The 16,018-nt window shown below is 41.7% G+C and overlaps 1 protein-coding gene across 1 annotated transcript in view; it reads right to left on the reverse strand.

Annotated features, from left to right (window-relative positions):
• Positions 1 to 12,911, reverse strand: part of cacna1aa (calcium channel, voltage-dependent, P/Q type, alpha 1A subunit, a) — a 110,513-nt gene extending 97,602 nt beyond the window's left edge. Inside the window, exon 1 of the mRNA XM_037688521.1 lies at positions 12,413 to 12,911. Within this exon, the coding sequence (XP_037544449.1) occupies positions 12,413 to 12,759 (347 nt within the window). The 5' untranslated portion in view covers positions 12,760 to 12,911. The remainder of the gene's footprint in view (positions 1 to 12,412) is intronic.
• Between the last annotated feature and the right edge of the window lie 3,107 nt (positions 12,912 to 16,018).

The raw sequence follows: 16,018 nt of genomic DNA on the forward strand, positions 1-16,018 counted from the left end.
TGTGTGTGTGTGTGTGTGTGTGTGTGTGTGTGTGTGTGTGTGTGTCTATCCGAGCAGCATATGACCTGTTCTCACAATAGCTGTATGTTCAGGAGCGTGGGCACTGTGTTAGTTTGAAGTGTTGACAGTTCTGCCTTATTTAACACAGATTACTCACTTGCTTTTCACTGTCTCTGTGTTTTGAATGGGCAGAGTTGAGTTTGAGTGTGTGCCAGCACGCCCTGCAGGTAAAGTGCAGGCTTCCAACAAGATGTGTCTGCTAAAAGCTGCAAAAAATAACCAAAACTATACAAAAAAAAATACCGCAAACACACACAAAAATCAATCCATCACAGACTCTCTCCCTCTATTTTCTTTCAATTCACGTATCCAAATCCCAAAAATAGTTCTTCCAAACGTCACTGCACCCTTCTCGCGCACACACTCACAGAACCACGTCTTCTCCCCAACACACACACACACACACACACACAGAGAGACACACCTAACTCGTTCAAAGCCTGAAACTGAATTATTCAGCAGAGTCAGAGCAGAGAGCTAAGAAACACGACGAAATTCAAGCGAGAAATAGAGGTTAAAAAAGACTATTTAACAACGCTTGCAGTTAAAATATATGATTGAAACAGGAAATATGACCTTAAGCAAGATTTCATTTCATTCTTTTGTTTAATTGTCAATACTTTGGTCACAACAATGCAATGAAGCAGAAAGTTGTATCAAATTAGTTAAATGTTGTGTGAAACATCTGTTCATGTGAGATTTGACTGCAAGGTGCAGCAGCTGATTACTCTTGCACTCATTTTCAAATTTTTATTATGATGGATACCAAAAAGGAAAAATGCAGCAATCTATGTTTCAGTACAATTCAATTGTTCACTTGTCACATACCGTACGTCATAGCAGCATCCATTAAAGCATATTAAATAAAACGACTTATAACGCATTTATCGTTGACTCAAACTGGGCAGGTTTCAGCTTGAACTGCAGCATGGTTCAAATCATGTGCACGGTGACGCAGACAATCACAGCCAACGCATGTTTGCAACGAAAGCATGGAAGCAGCAAGATCAAATGTAAGCACTGGACAAAACAGTCTGCTCAGGAAATAAGTTAACCAGTTCTGATTGCACAACAACTTCAGAGTATATATGCTAACATATTTATTTTTGTAAACACAGCATGCCGCGTGTGACGTCAATTCTTCTTCTGCATACAAGTGTTGCTTCAGGGCCATAGACAATCCACAATGGGATCTGATGGAGGTTGCCTTGAAGTATAATGTGAATGAGCACGCAAAAAAAAAAAATGGTTCTGAGTAAAATAACAGGAATTGATCATTATGATCTGCAGTGTTAGCATAGCAAAAAGGGAGATTCAGATTGCAGGATTCTAAGCAACGTGAAACCGTGATATAACTTTTCAAATGAATCTCCCAGCAGTTAGTCCTTCTGTCTTTTTTTTATTTTTTTATGCAGATGGTGTTTCAGTTGGTAGAGCCTTTCAGCGAGAAGGTTGTCGGATCGAATCCAGGCCGGGGGCCTTTCTCGGTGGAGTTTACATGTTCCTTCCGTGCATGCGTGGGTTTTCTCCGGGTACTCCGGTTTCCTCCCGCAGACCAAAAACATGCATGTTAGGCTGATTGGTAACTCTAAATTGTCCCTAGAAGTGAGCGAGGGAAGCTGAGAGTGAGTGAGACTGAGCTGAATACAGCACCTCAGACTGAAGAAGTCTTTCGGATGAAAGACGAAACGTTTCTACATTTCTTTTTATTTTTATTTTGTTTTGCTTTGTTTTGTTTTTTGAATGTCCAGAGGACCAGACTTAACTTTTTTAGAGTGAATGATTGTTGGTTTCCTTTGTCTCTATGTAAATGGTAAATGGACTGTACTTATTTAGCGCCTTTCTATCTTATTGAGATAGTCAAAGAGCTTTACACTCCAATCTGTGCCCTCATCTACCCATTCATACAGCACTCTACTATATTTTTTACAAGGAATAATCAGTGCTTTATTACATTCATACACCGATGGGACACACATCCGAAGCAATAATGGGTTCAGTGTCTTGCCCAGGCACACTTCGGCATATGACTGTTGGAGATATAAAATAATAAAAGAGATGGTTCGTGTTCAAATTTGGACAAAAAACATAGTTTGTTTACAGGAATGTTGCAATTTATTTGCAGTTATTCTGTATATGTATGCAAATGTGTTCAGTGAGTACAAGTGCAGTCATTTTTATACATTTAGTATTAAAAAACTACATTTATACTTTGTAAATGTGTTATTTTTTATGTAAAGTTTTTAGTGTTTGTTATGGGTTTAAATTATCTTTTACCTATTTCTTCCTTTTTGGGTTGCGGAGGTCACTGGTGCCCATATCCAGCCATCACTGTGAGAGAGGCGGGGGACACCCTGGACAGGTCTCCAGTCCATCACAGGGACACATAGAGACAAACGAGACAAACAACCATTCACGCTCACAATTAGGGACAATTTAGTTACCAGTCAGTCTAACATGCATGTTTCTGGTCTGTGTGAGGAAACTGGAGTACCTGGACAAAACCCACGCATGCACGGAGAGAACATGCAAACTCCACCCAGACTGTTCCCCCGGCCAGGATTTGATCCAGTGACCTTCTCGCTGAAGGGCGGCAGCTCTGCCAACTGCGCCACCCTGCTGTTATACCATGTTACATTAATGTATGCTCCTACAATGCAATGTATTTCTGTATCACAAAAACATTCCTCAGTGTTTGCCTCTTTCATGTCTTAAAATATTAATACAACAAGAGGAGAAATGACGCTCTCCTTTATTTCTCATCATCATATCCTTCTCTATAATCTTTCTTACTGAATGCTTCTCGATCCTGTTTCTACCTTTAAAAGTGCATTTTTTTTCCAGTTTTTTTTTAAAAACAATATTTACCCATTTATCTCAAGCCTAGTTAAATGTTGAACATTAAATACTTTTCTATGGATCCTGTCAAACAAACGGATTTAATACATCTCAAACATGATATCCATTTGCAAGTTGCACATCTTCGGTACTGCAAGTCCAGGTTTGCAGACCCGTGCCACCTCTTTCCACATCTCGGTACTCAAACTCACATCATATTTAACTTATTAGTATGTACTGACCCATGGATAAATACACAGCTAACATTGTCACTTGCTTTAGTGTTTGACTTAGCGTTTTACAAATTATTCAAGAGCCTTATGCAAAATGGTTGCCTAAAAATAGCTGCTTGTATCTAATGCGGTGCAGGACTGCTTTAGAAAAAAAATATTTTGTTTTTACCAATGTGATGATGAATGAAGCACATACTATAAACTAGAAAAATGCAACCACTCCCAGGTCTTTTATTGCTGATTAACATCGCTAATTGTAACGGCATATTTCCAGAAGATTACATAGCTTAGCTTGGCTCAAAGTTTTTCAACTGTCTGCCAACATTTCCATATCATGGTGGGTGACTGCTCTTTACAATGACTTCTGGTGAGCCATTTATTTCATTTGTAGAGCTGAGAATAACGGTTATGTTGGAGTTTTCTTCTCAGTAAAAATATATCATACAACTCAACACCATGTCTATCTATTTGAATGTCTGCATTACACAAATACAGTAACTACTTGCTGTCTTGCTTTCTTCTGTTAACACTCAAGTACTGGCATAGAAGAGGATGCTAAGCTAGTAGAAGGATCACTTAGCAGCAGCAGTCTGTCTCTCCTGCAGCAGGGTCATGTGACAAGATCCACATTTATGTCTATTCCATTCTGACAAATACATTTATATAGAACCACTGTGCATATCTTAATAAGTAATAGTGTAACTTTATGACAATTGACAGCAGAGCATGGATCAGTGGATGAATCAGTGATTTCATCTTGATATCAAATCCATTACTGAAGTCAGCATCTGGTCCATCCATCCATTATCTTTACCCGCTTGGTCCTTTTCATGTCACGGGGGTCACTGGTGCCCATATCCAGCAGTCACGGTGCGAGGAGCGAAGGACACCCTGGGTAGACGCAAGTCCATCACAGGGACACATAGAGAAAACAAGACAAACAACCATTCACTCTCTCACTCACACCTAGGGACAATTTAGTTACCAATCAGCCTAACATGCATGTTTTTGGTCCAAACTGGAGTACCCGGAGAAAACCCACACCTGCACAGAGCGAACATGCAAACTCCACCCTGAAAGGTTCCTGGCCGGGTTTTGAAACGGCGACCCTCTCGATGAGAGGCAACAGCTCTACCAACTGAGCCACCGTACCACCCTAGCATCTAGGTCCAAAACTAATATTGATTTGGATTGACCCCAACTCTCCCTATTCCACTTTTAGGTAGTGTTTGACTGGGTTGTATAATTTCAACAGTTGCAGACTAGTTGGGGACACGACATGGTAAAAAAAAAAATACACTAACTTTCACATGGATCACACTGAATAAGATATTTAGCTAAGTAGCTAAGGTCCTAGAAAAACTGATAAACTCACAAATCAAAAAGTATTTGGATTATTTTAGCATCTATCCTCCCCATCAATCTGGTTTCAGGAAACAACACAGCACAACAACTGCTTCACTGAAGGTTTTTAATGACACCATTGAAGCATTGGATGCTAAGAATTATTGTGCTGCACTTTAATTAGACCTGTCTAAAGCTTTTGACACTGTGGATCATGACATCTTGTGTCATAAGCTCTCAGAAATTGGTTTCTCAGAACACACTATTGGTTGGTTTTCTAATTATCTCTCAGATCAGAGGCAATGTGTTCAACATAATGGTACTTTTTTCCAGTTATCTAATTGTGAACAATGGTGTACCACAAGGTTCAGTCTTAGGACTCACCCTCTTCACGTTCTACATAGGTAATGTAGGTCAGTTCATCACTGATGCAACCATACATTTCTATGCTGATGACACAGTTGTTTACTGTCTAGCTAAAACAGTTGCTGTTTTCCAGCTTTTGCAATCTGCTGTTGACATCATTCAGTCAGATTTGTTGTGTCTCAAACTTGTACTAAACCTAGCTGTTTTTGTTTCGTTTCTTAATATCTTTTTCTTCCATCTATTTTTTTCATTTTATATGCTTTCTTTTATGATTGTTTACTGTTGTCATTGTTGTGTATTGTTGTCATCATTCTTTATTAAAAACAGGTCTCTCTTGTAAATGAGTCCTCTAGGCTGTTTAAATAACGGTTGAATGAATTTGCACAAACACCTGGCAAATTTTGGGTCTAATTTTACCACAAGTTTACATACACATTGACAAAAATAAAAATAAAAAATAGATTCTAGACAGGTCCAAGAATCTCAGGACTTTGAGACTTTTCTGAGAGTAATGTTGGTATTCCAGCTTTTTGGGTGTGATCAGGGTGATAGAATCTCAGTGAGTACATTTTGGCACTGTTCACGTGTGACTACTGTCTTGTTAAGCCAGGTGAGAGCATGGTTGCATGCAAATGTGTTCTCTGCTATTAAAACAAAGCCCTTCTATGCATAAAATATTTAATAAAAAACTCATATGAGCAAAGTGCAGCCTGGTTTCCAAAGAAAAGGAATGCAAATAGTAAGCATGAAAACAGCTGACTGATAGACCTAAATAAGAAGTGCATTTTGGTTCAAAAGAAAACTACACACAGATGTCAAATTGTTTATGTTATCAGCTGACAGAAGCAAGTGAGCGGAGAGCAAATTAATGATTTACATTCTGCAGTGAAGCTCATTGATTTACAACCTTTACTAAACCCACATATTTCTTCTTTTTTGTTTTTTGACTTTTTTCTCAATTTTTTTTTAAATACACATTTGACTATTCTCTGTGATGCTTGTTGCGTGTCTGTAAGAACTCACACAATCAACCGGTACTCACGTTTCTTGTCTCAAGATAATGGGGATGTTAAATTACAGTGTCAGCAACAGTAGGATTTTTTTATGTTTATTTTTACCAAATTGACACTTTATCTATGCTGCTGATTTCTTACCCATAAGCTGCTGTATTCATACCCATCAGCTCACAACAGACTCATGTTCAGGCTGCTGTTTCATATGCCGTATCATCTTATATTATATTATTATTGTTTAGCGTATATCTTAGATCTTTGTATGTTTTTTGTATAGTTTATATTATTGCTATTTTTGTGTGTACATGTAACTGGGACCTTGAGAACACAATTTTGTTCCACCTCATGTATGACATGTGATGTGAATGACAATAAATAACCTTGGACTTTGAAGGAACACAAAAATGTTGAGGACTGAAAACTCTCCAGTGTGTTTTGGCTTGGTGAGGAGGTGTCCATATTTAATTAAAAGGCCAGTGACGCAAAATTTCAAAATATGGCATCTCTCAAACTGCAGGTGGAGCACAGTTTGTTTAGACTGCTCAACTCATTGATTATTTTATGTTTCTTGTCCTCCTAATGATGACTCTGTAATATCCGACACCTAATGTACTCCCTTATGATATTTCAGCAGGTTTGTCCATGGTGCTGCAGAAAGATGGATTTGTAATTGTATCTTTTTCTCTCTTACCAGTTAAATGTTTTACCGCTTAGTAGTCATGTAGTGGATTGCAAATAGAGCTTCATGAAGCAACATTATTGCTTTTCCACTCGATCATTTTAATTCTTCAAAAATAAAATATATAGTCAAAATTATCTCTTACTTAGATTACTGTAGGCTATAAGGCCATGCTAGCAGCATTATCAATAAGAACACACAGATTTAGATTTGAATGAAATTTAGCTCTAAACCATGACCGAGCCTTCACCGTGTTTCCATGACATTTATGACTGGAGACACTTTGTGAAGTGGCTTCACCATATCCACCTTATTCCTAGCCCCCATGCTGCCTTACGCAAATTATGGGTACGATTTCTGGCATGGATCGGAACAGGCGTTTGTTAATGCGCGAACAGTACAAGCTAATGTATTTTCTCCAAGAATTATGGATTTAATTTAAACATGTAGGAACACCACCAGTCAGAGCTCACACAGGACAATATAATCATACCACTGCCTAGGACGAGTGATGGGAGGACGACCTGAAGAAGTGGTTGTGGGTTACGTCTACTAGCATATTTATCACAAAGTAGGACGCAGGTTTTCCTCCGTTGGCCGTTTGTCAACAAAGTGAAATAAGCACACACAGAGTTTTGGGTGGTCTCTTCAAGTTCAGCTTCTTCAGCCACATTCTTCTTGATTCCTCATCTGTAGGATGATGGAATCAAGAAGATGGAAACTATATCGTGTTTCGCAGGAACACTTTTTGTGGGTCTATGTTCAAAACTCTGTTGTTGTAGCCACTGATTTAGTTTGGTCTGTTTGTTCGTGCAGCCGCGAACAGCACAGCAGGTACCTGAACTCAGCAAGGCTATTTTAGTAAACTTTATGGTTGTTAAATAAATGTCATCAAAATAAAATCAGCATTTTATCTGCTAAACTGAATGCAAATTACTTTCAAATAAAACATGGTTAACCAATGCTTACTGCTACTTCCTGTGTCTGACAGGAAGTTGCACCCATAACCATTTATACAGTAGAGCCCCCAGGAATAAGGTGGAGACAGTGCTGACACTTAGACCTAAAAATTCAGATTTGGATTCCTCGTAAGATTTGTGATGGCGGCACAGAGGCAAAGTTGGTAGATCTGCCACCTCTCAGGGAGAAGGTCTCCAGATCGAATCCCAGTCCGGTGGCCTTTCTGGGTAGAGTTTGCACGTTCTCTCCATGCATGTGTGGGTTTCCTCTGGAGACTCCATTTTCCTCTCACAGACCAAAAACATGCATGTTATGAGTGGTAATTCTAAATTGTCCCTATGAGTGAGAGAGTGAATGGTTGTCTCGTTTGTCTGTATGTGCCCCTGTGATGGACTTGTGTCCTGTCCAGGGTGTCCCCAGCCTCTCGCACAGTCTGCTGGATATGGGCACCAGTGACTCCCGTGACCTGAAAAGGAAGAAGCGGGCAAAGATAATGGATGGATGGGTGGATGGACCAGCTGAAGGATGATGCATTGCTCAGGTCCACCCTGAAAGGTTATTTGTGGCCTTTTTTTTTATTTTTGAAGATGAACCTGAAGAAATTGTAACAAACTGTGCATATGTGCACGGTTCTTTGTATTCATTCACAATGGTATTGATTGTATCAGTTGAACTGTGTGACCTTTTTCTATTGATGGTTTCAGATGTGGATAATAACTGGCAAAGAAAACAAGTAAAGCAACCAAAGAAGCTTTGAGAAGCGTGGAGAACTACAAAAACTCTTTGGAGCACAAAACCTAAAGAAATGAGGGAGGGGTGACTCAAGACGTTTGTTTTGTATTTCATATTGAGCCCAGTGAGGCTATAGTTAGAACTCATATCGACTTCCTTTCCATTTACAGCATCAGGGGAAAAAGCACTTAAGTGCATGCTGATGACGCAGACAACACCATATGGTGCACATGCAGTGTGTTTGTGTGAGGTTGCATGACATGTGACTGTGTACATTACAAAGACATACATTTGATGGCCAGCAAAGACCTAAACTGTGGAAAACATGTAATTTTTTTTTTCCAATATCAGCACTGATTAAATCAGAAAGGCAGGTGGAGTCAAAAGCCAGTAAGATATCTACAGAGATGGGAGGGGTATATTTTAAATATGTGACATAATAACTCATTTATCAACATTTCCTCGCTGGTTGCATCATCTAGTTTTTGAGCATCTCATCAGCCATTCCAATGCAGTATCATGTTGAACACCTCATCATACAACCTTTGACTGACAGACGTCCATCTCTTTGATTTGATTCTGTTGCAGAGCAGTAAATAACTCTGACCACTTTTACTGACATTTCACAAACTGTGCTGGTCTGAGGGGATGTATACCCAGCTAACTAATGGGTAAGGGAAACTGTTGACACTAAACTTAAATAACAGAGGGACACAATTTTGTCAATGTTAATTAAAAGATGAAGAAGGACAAAATAGGAGGGTCTATCAGCATAAGAGGTAAATTAATACTTTAGTCTACAACAAAAAATGCAGGTCACAATGTCTGTAGACACCAACCCAGCGATAGATATACCCAATAAAACCTTCTTAGCTCACATTTGGATTCATTACTTTAAGAAAATCTGCAATAAAACTAATGCCTTCCCAGTAATGATTGCTAAATAGCTGGTAGAGAAAAGTGAGTTTCTTTTGGCTGCTCCCTTCTTCAGGGGTTACCACAGCGAGCAAATTCAAATACTGAAAATCAATTTCTAGCCACCTTATTCCTGGGGGCTCTACTGCATATGAGTACAACTTCCTGTCAGACAGGAAGCAGCAGTAAGCTTTGGTTAACCATGGTAGCGGATTACAGACCGCAGTTTATTTGAAAATAATTTGCATTCAGTTTAGCAGACAAAACACTGTTTTTGTTTTGTTTAAATTTATTTAACAACCATAAAGTTCACTAAAAGAGCCTTGCAGAGTTCAGGTGCCTGTTGTTCTGTTCGCGGCTGCACGAACAACCACACCAAACTAAATCAGTGGCTACAACAACAGTGTTTTGAACACGAATCCCCCCCCAAAAAAGGAGTGTTCCTGTGAAAAGCGGTATAGTTTCCATCACCTACCTACAGATGAGGAATTAAGAAGAATGTGGCTGCAGAATCTGAACTTGAAAAAACCACCCAAAACTCTGAATGTGTAATTTTTTCACTTTGTTGACAAATGGGCGATGGAGGAAAACCTGCATCCTTCTTTGAGACTGGGTTATGATAAACCACCGGAGAAGAGACGCCAGATCCTCCGAAGGATTGAAAACAGTGTGACAAAAATGTCAGGTATGATTGCAAGTGTATGAAGGGCACAGCATTATAGTATTTGTTCATCTTCGGGATTAAAATTTTCTCTGCAATGAACCCAAGCTGGGTGATGGAGGACTTTAAGGCTATGGCTGGACTCTGTCTGTAGATACTTATATGTTCAGAGCTTTTCAGGTTGTTCATTTCTTCACCATTGGAAGAACTGAGTCAATGAAGTAGCTAAATATGCTAATAGATGTAATATGTGGCCACTTCTTCAGGTTGTCCTCCCATCCCTGTCCTCAGAAGGCAGCAGTATGATTATATTGTGCAGTTTGAGCTCTGGCAGCTGGTGTTCCTACATGTTTAAATTAAATCCAGCATTTTTTAACGTTAATGTCACCAACTTAAAAACAAACAAATCAATAAGCTGACGTGGGCATGTTCATCATTTTATTGCATCATCTCTTTATGTGCATTATGTGTGATGGGATGACTCTCAGCTACTGCCGCACCAATTGTAGCTCTGTATTTTTAAAGCTGACTGAGTTAAAGATACTTTTTTAATATTTGCTAAGATTAATTAGCTGTGGCAGCCATCTTGAATGGGGTTGACTCCAAAAGTTAATCAGTGGGAGATGTCCATTTGTATTTGACTTGAATATTTTGTTCAGCACAAATGATCCCCCCCACAAAAATGTACGTTAGTCCTGCCATGAGCACAGAAATGCTAATGTTTAAACTATGTGATAATAATATAGTTAGTAAACTCTTTTTGATTTGTTAAGGCCTTTGACCAGATGCCCCTTGATGTTTATTTTCTATTACTTTCTGCTTTTTTAGACTTTACATCATATTTGCAGTCTTTGTTTTAGGGCTTCTGTCCAGATAGATGGTCCAAAACAACATGCATGTTAGGCGGCCTTCAGGCCCAGGCCTCCCTTGCAAAAGCGATCTGTGATCTCAATGAGTTTTTCCTGGTTAAATAAAGGCAAACAAATGCAATTCAATATTTTTTTTACCAGTTAAAAAGAGAGAGATAAAAAGTTAATAGTAATTTATGCACACGTTCTGAAGAACAACAAAAACTACATTTGGGTCTTATGCAAAATGTTTCCCACAGAAATCCAACTTTTTCTTCTTCTTTCGGCTGCTCCCTTCTTCAGGGGTCGCCACAGCGAACTAACTCGCACGAAGACCTGACAATTGTTTTTACGCTGGATGCCCTTCCTGATGCAGCCACAGACCACCGAGCTACCACAGCCCTCTGTGTGGAGCCGGGAGCTGCCATCTAGGGCGCCCGGGGGTGCGGATGGTGGTTAAGAGCCTTGCTCAAGGGCCCAGAGTGGGGCAGGTGTGGATGTCCCCCCCCCCCCCCCCATTTTGATGTTATCTGTATGGGGAATTGAACCATTGACCATCCAATCACAGGCCCACCTTCTCTAACCTCTGTGCCACCATTCCCACATATGTGAAATGAATTCCTTCAAGTCTTCAGTCGTTATTATTCTTTTGTGCCTATTCCCAAATGCAAATTGCGAATAATAATAATTTAAAAAATATTTCAGCTGCAATTCAAACACGCCTCTCATTCTAGCTTTGCATTCTTTTAGACTGATGCACATATTTCAATCAAGAAAACCTGGACTCAAGATCAAACCCCCTGCACAAACTTGTTTCCCACGTCAAACACATGTGTCCTTTACATGGCGACGCAGGCAACATTTAAGTCCCATGTTCCACCAGAGGAGGCCAGTTAGCGTGTGCAGCTATCAGCAGAGCTCCATACATTCATTACTCCAGTTTCCCCTCTTGTCATTAACATCCACGGAGGAACTCATTTCAGCTGCACACGCGCCACAGAGATGAAAGTCCTGCTGTTCCTTTCAAGGGATGTGCAAATGCTGCAGGTTTATGACACTATTTTAATGCACGGGAAACGTGCACCCTCGTGCACTCAGAAGTGATGACACGTTCGTTCGGTGGCACCTGCAGCGCGTGTGATTAAACGCAGACGCCTCAAAATGTGGCGAGAGGAGGGAAAGGGTGTAAAAAAATAAATAAAATAAATAAATTAGGTGTACATACAGTCAAGCCATATGAAGACACCTGCATCAGGCTGATAGGAGTGTGTGTGTGTGTGTGTGTGTGTGTGTGTGTGCATTACAACACACACACAGTCAGACATATTGTGTGTGCCTATTTTCTGCCTTCTCCCTCCTCTCCTCCTGTTTCTCTGGAAAGGCGCTGGGCCTGCTGCACATGCTGACATCAGCAACCAAAGGCCCCCCCTAGACCCCCCCCCCCCACCCACCACCAACACACACACCTCCAACCCTTTTCCCCACCACACAATCACTACACTTCTCAGTCAGTTACATCAAGCAAGTCCTGTTGGACATGAAATTACACACAAAGATTGTTGGAGGTTGTTGTCCCCCCCATTAACCAAACACTACACTGCACAGGCAGCCTTTTCTCATAAAGGGTCTGCTTGTTACACTTCTGTTATGTAATGTAAAGCCTGCAGCACAGCATACAGGTAGGAGAGAGGAACTATTCCACATGAGACTCACCTGCGGGCCTACATTTAGACTCCGCGCGCACAGCGCCAGGTAAAGGATATGGCCATTCGGTGATCTTTTTGGCATATTTCCTCACGAAGTTGTCCTCGCTGAAGATGAACAGCGAGCGGTTGACGGTGAAGCAGTTCTGGCGCACGGGGATGGGGTTATAGAGGGCCATGGTCCGGGCCCTCTGCGCCATGGACTGCTTGTACATCCGCTGGGCCCCGGGCCCTCCGTGCGGTGGTCCGTGGCCATGCGGGCCGTGCGCGCCGTGCCCGTGTCCGTGCCCGTGTCCGTGGGGTCCACCTTGCCTGCTGCCGCCGCGGCCCCCGGGCCCCATTCCGCCGGGGCCCCCTCCGCCGACGCCGCCGTACCTGGCCGGCACCTCATCTCCAAACCGCGCCATTCCGTGCCCGCCGATCTTGGACTCCAAGCTTCACGAAGCAGCGCAGAAGAAGGAGACCCGTGCTCAGCTGTGTGGCCACACAACATTACATCTCAACTGGACCCGGACGTGTTTGTAAAAAAAATAATCAAATCAAATCAAAAATACAAAAACTGCTGATGGATTCCCCCCACCCACCACGGTCTCCCCCCCACAACAGATCCTCTTGGGTTTTTCAGCAGACGAGGACGCCCATATGCGCTCGTCTCTGCGCGTGGAGCTGTGTGGTCCTCTCGGCTGGCTGCCCCTCACCGGGGTGTCTCAGTCCATATGAGGCAGGAGTCGCCCCCCCTCCCCCGAAAAACATGAAACCATGGGGAGTCAGAATGAATCTTTCATGTTCTGCATGCTTGGATCAGAGCGCGCCAGGATGTCCCCTGCACCTCACCAAACGCTTCATCTGTGGGGGGGCTAGTTAAAATTAATTAATGGATGCTTTAATAACAGCTTGTGACTCTGAAGGGGTGAAACAGACTCAAAAAAGGTTTTTTTTTTTTTTTTTTTGGGGGGGGGGGGGGGGACGAACGAGGAAGAGCTACAATTATTTATTTATTTAAGGAACATCCGCAATGTTTGACACGGAGCGGCAGCAGGATGTGGCTACAGCTGCTGTAGGCGCGCGCGCTGACAGACAGCAGCTAAACCCTCCCGTGTGCAATTCGAGAGTCTCATTTTAAAAATAACTGATAGAGGTGAAAAAAAAAAAAAAAAAGGAAAGTAAAGGTGGTGAATGTATAAATATATAAAATACCGTTTCCCGTCCAAAGGTCGGTGTCATCCTTTTGAAATTAATTTACTGGCATCCTTCCATCGTCTTCAGTCCTTCACCTTCGCGGCAGTAATCCAGGAGCGGAGGAAGATGGAGGAGGAGGAGGAGAAAAAAAAAAGAAAAGAAAAGAAGGGACGCTATAATAGTGATGCTGATGATGCTGATGGTGATGACGGTCGCTGCTCCACCGCCTCGCAGCCTCTCATCGTGAGCTCGGATTCGAGGCGCAGCAGAGCCTGAAGTCCCTCATCAGCATCCCCGCCCCGAGACTCCACCTCCGGTCCGCAGCGAGGAGCCCAAATGTCCTGGCTGGGGGAGAGCGTCCTCTCTCTCTCTCTTTCTCTCTCTCCCTTTCTCATTGGAGTATGGTGCGCTCCTCACGGCCTCCTCTCTCCACATCCAGCAGCCTCAGGGGAGGAGGAGGACAAACGGACGGATGGAAGGAAAATGAAAGGGACCGTTTCCTTTAAGCTCTGGAGCTGGGCATCAAATGAATGGATCGGGTGCTCATGACGCACGGAAGCTCGTGCAACTTCTAGACGCGCGCTTGTGTTTGTGGCACGGGGCTGCACGCACCGTTCTAACCGCGCCCATTTTTTTTTTTTTTTTACTCAGACGCCCAGAACCTCAGCGAGGCGCAATAATAGCCGAGTGTGTACACTTTTTAATAAATATATATGTTTTAAGAACCAGATGCTGCAGCTGCAAGCTGACATTGACTGCGCGCTCACGTGGATGCGCGTCAAAGGGCGAGCGCGCAAATGTCTGTTTGTTAAGGTGGAAGGGGGGGGGGGGGGGGGGCTATTCTTAGCAACAGACGTTTGGAAATTAATGGACGAGGAGGAGAGCTGCTCCTCTCCCTCCCTGCCTGCGAAACTGAGTCGAGGATCTTCTCCCCCAACTCTCCTCGAGGCTTTATTGTCTCAAATGTATTATTATCATCATTATTTCATCCAAAAGGTGTAACCATCGTGCTCTGCTCTGAGGAAGGTGAGGTGTATCTATAGGGCAGACAACTGCAGGGGCTGATTCCCTCTTACTGGAATAACACCAAAACTGCCATCTGAGTGAGAAATAAAAAAAAAAGGGGGGGGGGGGGGGGTGCCATTTTCAGTAAAACACTTCAGGTTTATTCAAGGTTTCTTGATGCGTCCATATCTTCATCATCATCATCATCCTCTGGCTTGCCATCATAATTGATAGACTCCACAAAAAGCCGCCGCTGTGAATGGACAGTGATGGTGCAGAATACAGATCATTTAAGGGCGACCGTGCACCGCTGGAGAACAGGCATGAGGGTAACCTGACACGCGCAGATCGATGCACGACCTTAAACGACTATCTGATATGTCGGAATAGGATCTATATCGTGTCCACTTTAAAAAAAAAAAAAAAAAAGAGAAGAAGAAGAAAGCTTCCGGTCGTATGTGAGAGACTAACCCCACCACAAGGACATGATGGATGGATGGATGGATGGATGGATGGATGGATGGATGGATGGATATTTTACAGCCATAGACATTTCAGCACCAAAGCACAACAGAAGTTAGTTTAACTCAGAAAAGTACTATTATTTGAACACTGCTGTAATTGTGCGTTTATAGTAAATGGTAAATGGACTGTACTTATATAGCGTTTTTCTATCTTATCGAGATAGAAAGGCGATAGTATAGTATAGTAGTATAGTAGTAGTATAATCATTATTGTGACTATAGATAATCACAATAATGCAAACAATACCATTGGATATGTTGTTCAGACCCAGTATCTCAAGGATACATGTCATGCTGTCAAAGTTTTATTTTTCAGTAAGCCTTTATTTCTACAGGTTAGTCTCATTGAGCCCGAGGACTCATTTACGAGAGAGACCTGTTTTAAACAAAGAACACAGATGAGGACAACACACAAACACCAAAAGCAAATGAAAAGTAAATCAAAGAAATTATATAAAAACGAAACAAAAACAGATACATTTCTATCGCTTGTTTGGTTTTAGGAGCCAGGCTTTCTAATCATTTTTCAAAGTGGTCTTGATTTATTTAAGCTTTCTTCAGGTTTTTTTTTTTTTCAAACTTTTTATTTGAACTTTAATTGTGTTTTTCTTTTTTTCTGTCCAATCTGACCATCAGAACTGTTGTGTGAGGTGTACGGCTAAAAAAATGAATGGAGGGCAAAAGGAGAAATGTACCAGAAAAAAAAAAAAAAAAAGAAGCTAACTACAATAGATGAACTGTAACTGAAAGAAAAGTCTTTCAGGAGATCCAGGCCTTTAGGCAAAAGTCTTCATCCAGGCTATAACGACTAGCCTGGGGGTTTTCAACCTGCAACTCTGAGGCCTCTTTGGTCCGACTGCAGTGGCTCTTTAAAGCTTTGACAACAAGTAACATATAACTGAACATAACACATAACTTATATACAACATATAACTAACATATAACTGAACATAACATA

This window comes from Nematolebias whitei, chromosome 15, assembly GCF_014905685.2.
Source record: "Nematolebias whitei isolate Nwh7 chromosome 15, NemWhi1, whole genome shotgun sequence".
Lineage (NCBI taxonomy): Eukaryota > Metazoa > Chordata > Actinopteri > Cyprinodontiformes > Rivulidae > Nematolebias > Nematolebias whitei.